Genomic DNA, 12,754 nt, shown 5'->3' with positions numbered 1-12,754 from the left:
TTGCTGAACAACAGGTTGGTTAAACACAAAAACCTCTATTTAAAGGCAGGGCAACAAAAGAATCCTGTATGCTTGCAGATAAATCCCATACCAAAGATGAATAGTATTACAATTAACTCTCTAAAGACAAGTTAACACTGTCCTTTATCAAAGGACACTATTGCTCAACAAAAGTTCCAGTTCTAAAAAGCTGAATAAAGTTCTCTAGCATATAAAAAACAAAAAATAACCACAACGGGGAAGGAAGATGCTTACCAGACTATCTAGTCCTCCTCCCAAGAGATCCACTGCTCCCATCTGCATGGATGATACCTGTGGCACATTGACCGGGGGACCAAGGTCAAGGTTCAAAAGGTCCCCTAGAAGGTCACCTTGAGAGGGTATAACCTGAGGCTGTTCCAGGTTGGTTGCGGTGGTGGTGCCAACAGGGCTGTCACCCGCATCAGTGCTGCAGTCACACACACATGAAGAGGACAAAGAGAAAAATCAGTATCACCTAGGACATAGTAAGATATATAACTATAAAACACAGGAGGAAAAAAGCCGCTTATTTTATAACCATTTGTTGATTTACATGAAGAGATGACAGCAACTCTTGGCTTTATCAAAATACAGTTGATAAAATGAAAATAAATATATACCATGTAACCTAGTCAGTTAGTTTTAATTCAACACCTACTCTATGGCAGAGCAAGGTAAGGTGAAGTCTGAGGAAACACAGAAGAAACAGGAAATTAGGTTCCTGCCTCACAAAGCTTACATTCTAACAAAAAGTCACCATTTACGTAGGATCGTAGTCTCATGGGACAACTCAGTCAACCGGCGTAATACAGAACACAAAGTTCATGTTCTGTATCCTAGTGAAGTGAATAGGGTCTGGGGTCTTAAAAGCTTGTGAGCAGCCATCTAAGACGTGAATACTGGTCTCTACTCATCCAAAGAAAAAGACTAAAAAGGAAGCCAAAATCTCAGGGAAGAAACAAGTCTACAGGGCTGACAGCCTACACAAGCCACAATCTCAACTACCCTGAGAGCAGACAAACTAGATGGTGCCTCGCTGCCACCTGTGACTGATCTGACTGGAGTCACAATAGATAATTCTGATTAGAATGGGAGAAAAATGCTGAACGAAACTCAAATCCCTAAAAAAGGCCAGGCTAACTGGACTACCTGAGACCGGAGGATTCCAAGACTATCAGCCTGAGACAATCTTTAAACTCTGATTTTAAAACTATCTCCTGAGATCACCTTTTAGCAGAAAAGCAGAGCGACACACAAAATAAAGGATATGACCCAACAGATCAGTGCTCTACTAAAAAAACATCTGTAGGGGTCCAAAAGGTCAACATGTAATCCAAATCAAAGATGAGAAGATAAGGCACCAGGGAAACTAGAGTACTAGAAATGGAACAACCAGATACAATTAAAGAAAATGTTAACATGATGTGAAAAATGTAACTAATGTCCTTGATAAATCTGTGTGGAAACTGTCAAAAAGAAACCTAACTTGCTGTGTAAACTTTCATCAATAACAAAATATTATTAAAAAAAAAAGGTCGACATTCACAAAGAACTGAAAAGCACACTCACTGTATAACACAGCATAAAAGGGTATTATGGGAGTGTCTGCATATTGACAAAATATAGCAAAGAAGCAAAATGAACCAGGTGGGGTTAATTCTAAAAGCTTGAGAAGAATGGTGTTGTAACTAGATTTTGAGGAGGAACAGTAAAATTATTAGAACTACCAGAGTGAGACCCTCCAAAGAGGAAGGGATGGTTTGTGCAAAGGCACAGAGATTAAAGTCAATGATTTGACTTTAAAAATATATACATACATATATATATACACACACGTACATATACAGAGAAACAGAGACTGGAATTGGTAAGATTTGGAAGAGAAGATGGAGAAAATAGAACTTAGAATATTAGTCTGGGTAGTTAATTTTTGGTATGATAAGGCAATTCAGAATTACGCTTACTTTCTGAACAAAGAAATTAAAATTAACATTATTTTAGCAGCTATGTGTATAATAGACTGAACTTGGGAGAAGAGACACAAAGATCAGCTAAGAGTAATCTAAACTGCTAATGCTCTCACCTATATAGAAGGTAACAAAAGCCCAACAGCTGTGAAAATAAAAAGTGGTGAGTTCCAAGAGATATTAAAGACTAGGCGGGAGGAAATGATGATCTTCTCAAGAAACAGTGCTGAGTCAACTGGACGGCTCTATGGAAAAAAATGAACCTTGCCTCTACACCTCACAACATAAAAATTTAAAGATGAATTAGACTTTAAATGAAGGGTAAAACATAGGTGAAACCCTAGGGAAGCATCTTTATGACTTTTGAGTAGATAAAGTTTCTACAAAAAGTACTAACAATAAAAGAAAAAAAAACTGATAAACTATGCTTCATTAAAATTAAGAAAGTCTCTTCTTCAAAAGATAACATTAAAGGCTGAGACCTGACAGGGAATATAACACAGAGTTCCTGATGGAGCAGGAGCAAAGTGGGGTGCAGAACTCAAATTCTAGTAAAAAGACCAGACTTAATGGTCTGACTGAGACTGGAGGAACCCCAGAAGACATGGCCCCAGGACTCTCTGTTAACTCAGAACTAAAACCATTTCTGAAGCCAACTCTTCAGACAAAGATTAGACTGGACCATAAGACATAAAACGATACTCATGAAGTGTGTTCTTCTTAGTTTAAGTAGATACACGAGACTAAATGGGCAGCTCCTGTCCAGAGGCCAGAGGAGAAGGCACAAACAGAAAGGAGCTGGTTGAAGGGACACGGGAAATCTGGGGTGGAAAAGAGGAGTGTGCTGTCACATTATAGAGAGAGCAATTAGGGTCACATAACAATCTGTGTATAAATTTTTATATGAGAAACTAACTTGAGCTGTAAACTTTCACCTAAAGCACACACACACACAAAAAGTTTACAAATAGGATGACATAGTATGTAACCTTTGGGATCAGCATTTTTCACTTGGTATGATTCTCTGGAGATTGATCAGGTTGTCGGACATAACAATAATTTGTTCCTTTTCATTGCTAGGCAGTATTCCATGGTGTGGATATACCCTAGTTTGTTCAACCAGTCACTTCTTGAAGGACATCTGGGTTGTTTACAGTTTTAGGATATTACAAATGAAGTTTCTATAATCGTTCTTTAAAAACAAACAAAAAACCCAGAGGCTGGGAAAACGTACTTTCCAAAGACCGAGAGAAGAAATTCATAACATATATATATGTATATATCTGACAAAGGACTTGTATCCATGTTATGTAAAGAACTCCTATATTATTCAGAAAAAGACAACTCAATAAAAATAAACACTTGAACAGGCACGTCATAAAAGAAGATATGCTAAGAGTCTGTAAACATGAAAAGAAGAGTTTCTTATTTATCAGGCAAATACAAATTAAAAACCATTCCAACTAGAATGGCTAGGATTAAAATGACTGACTACACCAAGGTTGCCGAGGGTGTGGATCATCTGGAGCTCTTACACACTGCTGGACAAAGTGTGCACAGGTACAATCATTTTAGAAAACTGGCAGTTATCTCCTGTAGCTAAACACACACGTCACGTCCTCTATGACCCAAGCAATCCACTCCTCGGGATAGATCCAAGAGAAATGAGTATGGAAGTCTACCAGAAGACATCTACAAGAATATTCATAGCAGCTTGATTCATAATAGCCCCAAAATGGAAACAACTGAGAGGTAGAAGATATAAAGAAATTGCTACATATTCATGCAACAGAAAACTATACACCAATAGAAAAGTACTGGTAGAATAAAGCAGATTAATCTCGTGGACGTGTTGAGTCAAAGAAGCCAGATGCAAAAGAATACACACTATATGGTTCTATTTATGATGCTAAAGATCAGGCAAAACTAATCTATAATGAAGAAGTCAGAACAGTGGATACTTCTAGAGAGTGGTTCTTGATAGCAAAAGGGCATGAGGAACCCTCTAGAGTGCTGGAAATATTCTACATTTGATCAGGGTGATAGTTATATGAATACATACATATGTGAACACTCATCAAGCTAGACACTAAAGATTAATGCTAGATTATAAAATGTATATCAGTTAAAAAAAAAAATTTTTCCCACAAAGAAAATCTAAGGCTTAGATGGCTTCACTAAATTCTTCCACAAATTTAGGGAAAAAGTAACATCTTACACAAACTCTAAAAGAGAATACAGAACGGCAATTGAGAAAATTTGAAGGTTTTCATACTGCTTATCGAATGATACCAAGGAATTATTTCCGATTTTGTTAGACTTAATATATCGTGATTATTTTTTTCAAAAGTCCTTATCTGTTACAGATACCAAGGTAAAGTACTTATGGGTGGAATGATATGATGACTAGGATTTGATTTAAAATACACGAGACCCTTATGATAAATAAAACAAGACTGACAAAATATTGATAATTATTGAAGTTGACTGTGGACACGTGAATTTATTACACTATTCTATCTTCCACGGTTTTTAAGATTTACATAATAAAAAGTAACAAATACATCACAAAAATTCAATTAATAAACAAGAGCTTTCCTAAAAATAAAACAAAAGAATCTAGGTAGGTTTCTACCATACTTGAACATAGAGCAAAGTATAGAAAAATTTAGTAGCAGAAGACAAACGAGGCTCCTAATAATCAGAGGGAAAATCTGGAGGGACGAGAGGAAAAATAACATGCACAGCTCTCAATTCTGTTAAGTTTCAAGTAAGTCCAAAAGACAGCTAAAACTGGCGCTCAGAGCTAGAGAAGCAGGCTTGGGAAGAAATTCATACATACATCTCAGGAAAAATCACCAGAGCAATGGGGGCGGGGAGGGAGGTAGTGGTAAGGGCAGGGGATCTAGAACCAGAAGACTGACATCAAGTGCTGGCTTCAATTACTAGTTGCATACTGGTGACAACTTCTCTGAGACAAAGTTTCCTATCAATAAAATAGTTGCAGTATCATCAAAATACATAGTGAGGATCAAATGAGAACATGGTGTAAACTGCAAAGCCCTGTAATATATTGGTGGTAACTGTGGTTAGCAGATAAGTTCCCTAAGGGAATACAGAGAGAAGCACAGTAATAGAAGGTTCAGACTGAGCCTTGTGGTACAACCATGATTAATGATCACAAAAGAGAATGAACATGGAACTGCAAAGATTAAAGAGAGAAAAACAATCTAAGAAAATTGACTTAGAAGGAAAAAAGCATCAAAGAAGCCAAGATGAGAAGTATCTATACGCGGAGCTAAACATAAAGAAAGAAGTCAAAAGGGGAAGTAATTTCATATACACCTGGCAAGAAATATATGAAATCTCCATAAACGGTATTCTTCGCCCATGAAATTCTATCATCTTCTGACATATGCCATTTAGAAAATGTGACAGAACACATGGATTTAATAGTACCTCTAAAGAGAAGGCAGAATAGGTAACACTGCACATATTTTCTTTCACTATAATGGAAAGCAAAGAGAAATATGAAAAGGTAAAGTGAGTTAGATAGAAAGAAGTAAATGATCCTGCAGTTTTTAAAAGTTAGTAGCCTGGTAAATCATTACCATGCATTCTTTCTAAGTGGAATATATAAAAAATATGAAAGTTTTTCCCATTATGAACTCATTGGAAATAACTCCATAAACTGTCACGGTTTAAGCAGTATTTTTAAAACGTGAGATTTTCCTAAATTAGACAACTATTTACCACCTCATCTCCACGGAGCAGTTGATAAAGATGTGCATAGTAAGCTATATACAACTGAATTCAAAACACCTAGTGAGATTTTTCTGGAAACTTTGGTGGCATAGTAGTTAAGAGCTATGGCTGGTAACCAAATGAGATCAATTTCTACTTATATTAAGGTTCATTACGATTAATGAGGGAAGGTAATTCTGAAAAGATTCTGAGATACTCATTATAAAAGTTTATTAGAATACTGCTCCTCCCTAATTGAAAGTTTAAGAGAGCTACAAAGCAAGAGCTCCCTTTTACCTGAGAGTCTGTTTATAACAGAATTTCCTTTTTGATATGATCATTTTAATTTGGTAAAAAAGGTATAGGTAACTGAAGAACTATGTCCACATGGAATCTAGGCTGCTTTGACAGAACAGCACTGCATTATTTCATTATCGGCTTTACAGTATGAGAAGTATCTGCTAATGTTACCCATATGCTTCAACCAAAGGATAAAGGTAACTAAACCTACGTATACAGGCTTTTTTTCTAAGTTTTCAACTCTAGGAATATTTCTAACCTCATCTTACCGGAAACTTAACCAACTTTCAGACTTTATCAACTTAGAATGTGGTCTCTACCACAATTTTCTAAAGTCATCATTTTACCTACTCTCATACTTATGCAGTAACTTATGCAGAGGGGTCTTTCACTTTTCATTCAAACCTAGTTCACCTGCTTACCTCCCATGATGAATTGGCAAGTGTTTGCGGTGGATTCCGTGACTTCCTTCTACAAAAGCATTGGGAGGCTTATGGTACACAGAGGCCAAAGAACCAATGTGGCAGATTAGTTCGTCCAGCAGAGTTGGCTCAATAAGGTCTGTTTCCTCAGAGATCAGTGGCTTCTCAGACAAGACTACTTCTTTGGCTGTGACAGGGTCCGTTGAGAGAAGGCGCCAGTAAATATAGCCTCGGTCTCGAAGGTCAGGGTTATCAGAATCCTAATGAAAAGGCAAAAGCAAGAAAGTTTAGATGGAATTTTCTCCATACAGAAACCCAAACTGCTGGGTTTCTTGTCAAGGCAATGCTGTAGTAATTTATGCAGAGTTGGCCATTAAGAAGATAGCTGCTCAATGTAATTTTTAATACAGTCATAATCATGTAATTTCTAAAGTTTCAAGGAGTTTAAATATAAATTCAGATAAGTTAGTCCTATGACTCAAAGTCATACATAAGTTGGAAAAGGGAAAATAATAGATTTAGTCTGGTCAAAGTGAACTTGACCTTGGGACATAAAAATGACAAATATTAGCTGAATTATTCAGAACATATATCTTACATATATGTCACCCTACCTTCTTTCTTCATTCAAATATTTATTACTTCCTATGGGAGACACTGCCTAGGCCCTGGAAATAAAGAGGTAACAATACACACTGCCTGACTTTAAGGAGTTCCCAGAATATTGGTACAATGTAATATGAGAGACTGTTGTTTTTAGGTGCCGTCACGTCGACTTTCACTTAGAGCAGCCCACGTAACAGAGCAGAACCGTCCCACAGGGTGTTCTTGGCTGCAGTGTTTAAGAAAGGAGATCGCCAAGTCTTTCTTCTGCTGAGCCACTGCGTGGGTTCAAACCGTCACCTTTTCAGTTAGCAGCTGAGAGGCACTATTACCTAAGTAATCAGAAACTATTAAAGACAGAACTTAAGTGTTTCTAAAAGGGGTGACATTTGAGCTTGGTAGTCTTGTTTTTTGTTGTAGTGGTTTTTAAATAATTTTAATCATGCTCATGGTTAAAAATAGTTACAACTGCCACACCACAATTGAGAAGCGTATGATGTAAAAATCAATCTCCTCCTATCTTCCAAACCCTCCCCAATCAATCCTCCATCCCCAAAGTAGCCATGGTTAACAACGTGGCATCCAGACAGCTTCCACATACACGTATAGTTATTCCGTATGACAGCAGTTTCATATTCTATATAGCGTTCTGCAAGCTGCTTTTCACACTGGCACATCCAGCTACAGTTTGTTTCTGTATTTTCACCGCTGCATCATCATTTACTAGTGCTCTGTGGGGACATTTACATTGTTGCCTCTTTCTTTGTGCTCTCCTACCTTTTATTTATTATAATTATTACAAACTGAAAATAAACACCATGGCATTTAGCTCCTTGAGTACATCTATATGGCAGCACTTCTTCTACCTGAGTTGTTCCAGGGCATCATGTTATGAAAGACAACAATAATTCCTGCTACAATTTCATATTTAAAAAGTACACACACACACACACAAATATTTTCTTTGGATGGGCCAATTTGAGGGCTTCCAAGTGAGTTTCTAAATGAGCAGATAAATTGGTTCATGATTCAGCCATTTAAGGCATTTATCATTCAGCTCAATACCAGCAGACACCCCGAAGGCTTTTGACAACAGGATTTAAAATTTTTTTTTCCCCCTTTAGTGTTATATTGTTTAATTTGCACTCAAAATGGATTACTGGTTACAGACAAAAAACATAAAGAACACTGCAATACAACAAGTTAATAGAGTATAAAAATGGTAATTTTTACTTCCAGATAATCTATCACATTCACAGATTACATTATTCTAATGGAAATGCACATACACCTTTTCCCCACTCATTATCTCTTTATCCAGCATCTCACGTTTACGTCAACAGTAAAAAATCTACTACCCGCATATTCTGCACATTAACGACGTACATAACAAATGCCGAGGTGCAAGGTGACAATAACACTGGCTATGATGGTTAAGGTTACTTGTCACCTTGGCTGATTCTCAGAGGTTTGGCAGTTATGGAATGATGCGGTCAGCCTCCATTTTCACATGACGCCAATTACGCATAACATCCTTCTCTTTGGAACCTAACCATGTCAAGACGTGAGGAGAGGGGACACACACACGTACACACACACACGTCATCATCATCACCACCAAAAATGTCTCTACTATTTGAAATGCCAGAGTTTAAAAAAAAAAAAAAAGTGATAATAATAACCAATTTTGTTTTGTTTTTTTAGGGGGAGTAATTTGCTCCTGAGTAAGTGTTTATAAATAGTCTGAAACCTTCTCACTCAGCTCTTCACTTGGAAACAAAGCTTGAGCATTATGAAAAGAAAAAAACAAGCTGATCTTTCAAAAGAGCAAAATACAGGTTTTTTAAAAAACAAGGTCAGGAAAGTAATTCTCCCCCTTTTTTTACATACAGGTTCAAAGTTAAATTTTAATCTATACATTTAGTCCCTAAAGCACATGTCATTTAAAATTTGCAGACAAATTATCCTATTTATTACAAAATTAAAATGAACACTGCACATCACTTATTAGCTGGAAAAATCAGTTTGTCTTTATAGATAAGCAATATTGTTAAAGACATTCAAATGATATTTATAATATAATACATTGTTTAATAATATACCAATCAAAAACTATTTTATATCGCAAATTATCTCTTTCGTACATTATGCAAATATCTAATCAAATGACTCCTCAAAAATTCCTATGGGTGTTCACAAAATTATAAGTTTCTGTGAAAGAAGTTTATAAGCCCTCCTGTCCCTCAAATTCAAAACTGCAATAGGGTAAATTGCTGGAGACAGAGTTACTGCATCAAAGGGTACACACGCTTTGAATTTTAATAGAAGACTGACTAAAAAATACAGTCCTATGAAAAACAAGTACAAAATTTTCAAGACTGAAGTCAAGAGTAGGCAAGGATCTCCTGTTGCTCCAGCTCTGTTGTTCTAAAGTCTGGTGCGTTAGGCCTTCTGTGAGCTGCCCTTTACTGTCTCCTTACTCAGGTGGAAGCACAATAAATCAGGCCCAGTAAATATGTGTGACAAACAAGAAAACAGAAGAGCTCAGCTGCTAATCAAAAGGTTGGCAGTTTAAATCCACCAACTGCTCTTCGGAAACCCTATGGGGCAAATCTACTCTGTCCCATTGGGTCGCTATGAGTTGTAATCGACTCAACAGCAATGTGTTTTTTTTTTAATTGTGTGCCTGGTGACCTGAAAATTTGGTTTTCGATCTATTATACTGCTAGCCCTCAGGCCTTCCTCAGGATCTCAAGATAATAGTATACCTGTAAAAATTTGAGAGCTTCCAAAACAATCCTCACTAGGTAAGCTCTAAAACAGTAGTTCTTAAACAACGTGTATCACCATTTTAACACACCAGGAAAGCTATTAAAAGTGCAGTTTGGAGGAAAAAAAAAAGTGCAGTTTGCAGGGCCTTACCCACAGAGGTTCTGACTCATTATGTCAGAAGTGGGACCCAGGAATTCGTATTTTTAACAAGCATCCCAGGAGATTTTGACGATGGTGGTCCCTAGTCAATAGGTAGAGATGTTAAGATGAAGACCTCTCTCCCATGCAGCAGGAATAACCACTAAGGCCTGGATACTTCTGTTCAGAAACAGAATCCCACCACCTAATTCAAATTAACATTACCCAGTGGATCACACTACTGTCAAACTGGTACTCAGCAACCATAAGTATCAGATTCTTATTCCACAAACTTGAGAAAATATCTCAGAGAATACCTGCGAAAGTGAAAAAGATTTACATACATGTGTTTACTCTTCTGTGGTAACTCCTCAGGCCTCATTAATTAATCGGACAGAAAAGGCAGGCCTACAGAAATTGCCTATTTAGTCATTTACAGCCAAACATGAAATCATCATCCACAAACATTTCAAAACTAGAAACCTTACTCATGTGCTAGCTTAGGCGCAATAGTACTGCAGGCAGGGAATGTACTCTCGAAGTCACTGTCAACCTTTGGACTAGGATAGTGGACAAGGACAAGGACCCTGGTGCCAGGCTACCTGGGTTTGAGTCCTAGCTCCCTCTTATAATCACTTCTCTGTGTCTCAATTTTCTCATCTATAAAACAGGAATAGTAACAGCACCATCCCTCATCAGGTTGTTGTAAGGATTAACTGAGTTAATATGTAAACTGCTTACCAGAATGCATGATACACAGTAAGCACTATACAAATGATAGTTCTTATTAAGATTCTGTACTAGTCCCTGTACAGAAAGTCTAGAAACAGAAATGTCTGTTGGTTTATTTATACTCCACCCTCTTCTAGAGAAGGATTTAATAAAGCTTACAAGAAAATGCATATAAAGCTAGAGAGCATAAATTAAAACTAGAAGCAGAAAAATGCATGCTACAATGGATACACATTTACTATGGGAGGTCCCTAAGTTTGATTCTAAGATTTTGAGCAACCATTATGAAAAGAAGCCCAGTCAGGTAAACCAGTCAGGGGGCAGTCAATTATACACCAATATACAGGAAGATCCAAAACTTGTCAGGAATTTAACAGGGCCACATAATGAAGAAAACATGTAACGGAATAAACAATGACTAACAACAAGTTGACAACAGATCCAAGTAGGATAGTTTCTCATGACAACCCTTAATACAAGTTGACGGTATCAGTGTAATTCTGTAAAAACAATTCTATTAAACGTCAAATACAATGCAGTCTGGGTACCCAGCTCTCTAGTAATCTGGTTTGATTCTGGGGTGAATTTCAGGCTATCTGTAAGAATGGAGAGACCTGTATCCTTTAAGCAATTCTCCCTGAACACTTCATCTCAGTCAAAGTTGGATAAATACTGGGTGATAATGAGATTGAGTTTGAACTCTGACAAGAATCCAAAATACAGCTATTATATGCTACCTGTTAAATACAAATACATAGGCCTTAACAGACAATGGAGCTAGAGACAGGGTTGAGAACTTAGGAAAACAGAGGACCCTGCCAAGGACACTTGCCTGAATATAGAATTTCTATCCCATATCTATCTGGAGGTGAGAAGAGGGAGCAAAGCCAAAATTTCCTTTAGAAAACTGTTTTGAATCCATTGTAACAGAGATACAAATGAGTTATCAAAGGTCTAGACACAGAAAGTCTAGAATGCGCAATTCAATAGTGATAACATTGAATAATCATTACCTTGATGGCTATGGAAATTGCTTTGCTTCAGGCAAAGGGAGATGCCCGAAATTTAAAAAAACACTTTAAAGAGCTCTTATAAATACATTAGAAAGATGAAAATTAATAGCGGGAAAGATGAGAGCTCAGAACTAAGTACTGTGAAAGGGTTTTAAATTTGGTAATATACCATTATAAAAAGATAAAAAAGAAAGGAAAATGGTAGAATATATGACTCAGATTCCATGTGTAGACAAACTTAAAACCTATTCTCGACTTCAATGAAGACCATCGCTAAGTTATGATGGGTTGATAATCGTTCTACTACAGTTCACTGGAAGAAGAATTTTGGTTTCTGTTGCTCTAAAATGGTGACCTGATCTCTCAGGCTGGCTGCCACATTCCTGACATCAGAATCCATCTGAACATCTTTCTTCTGACACCCTAAAAAAAAACACCCTAAGGAGGGTCAAAAATACCAAATTAATTCAAGGAAGCAACCTAAGGACTTTAAAATTATTTCCTGAAGACTGCTGAAATAGCAAATATTTTGTTACCTATATATTTACCACAATTTTGAAAAATTGTGAAAAAAAAATTTCTTTTAAGAAAAAGGCAACCATTCTAGAAGGTAGAACATTACATGAGATCTTTACTCCAACATTTCCCATCTGTAATGGTACCTATATCTGAAAGCTGAAACTAAGTAACCCTGAAAGGTACTGTCAGATCAGTGCCATTTTCATATTAGTATGTCCAAAAAAAAAAAAAAAAATTTTTTTTTTTTTTTCATTAAGTAGTTCCTGGGTGGTGCAAATGGTTAAGTGCTCAACTACTATGCAAAAGGTTGGTGGTTTAAACCCACCCAGAGGCATCTGAAAGACAGGCCTGGTGATCTGCTTTCAAAAGGTCACAGCGTTGAAAAATCAGTGCAGCAGTTCTGCTCTGCACACACAGTGTCACCATGAGGGTCAGAACTGACTTGATGGCACCTAACAATAACAGCCTGCCCTTCACTAAAGGGTCTAAGTTCAATTTTCATGAATGATCATGAAAATTGGAG

The 12,754-nt window shown here is 36.9% G+C and overlaps 1 protein-coding gene across 4 annotated transcripts in view; it reads right to left on the bottom strand.

Moving 5' to 3' along the window:
- The window catches only part of AP2B1 (adaptor related protein complex 2 subunit beta 1), a 139,150-nt gene that overhangs the window by 70,494 nt on the left and 55,902 nt on the right, over positions 1-12,754 (bottom strand). For all 4 annotated transcript variants that reach the window (XM_049858689.1, XM_049858692.1, XM_049858691.1 and 1 more), the window contains exons 13-14: positions 6,455-6,714; positions 256-448 (exon numbers count right to left, since the gene is read on the bottom strand). In XM_049858689.1, the coding sequence (XP_049714646.1) occupies positions 256-448; positions 6,455-6,714 (453 nt within the window). The remainder of the gene's footprint in view (positions 1-255; positions 449-6,454; positions 6,715-12,754) is intronic.

Source organism: Elephas maximus, chromosome 19 (assembly GCF_024166365.1).
Source record: "Elephas maximus indicus isolate mEleMax1 chromosome 19, mEleMax1 primary haplotype, whole genome shotgun sequence".
Lineage (NCBI taxonomy): Eukaryota > Metazoa > Chordata > Mammalia > Proboscidea > Elephantidae > Elephas > Elephas maximus.
The sequence above is the reverse complement of the archived record's forward strand: the minus strand, read 5'-3'. Positions and strand labels throughout refer to the sequence as shown.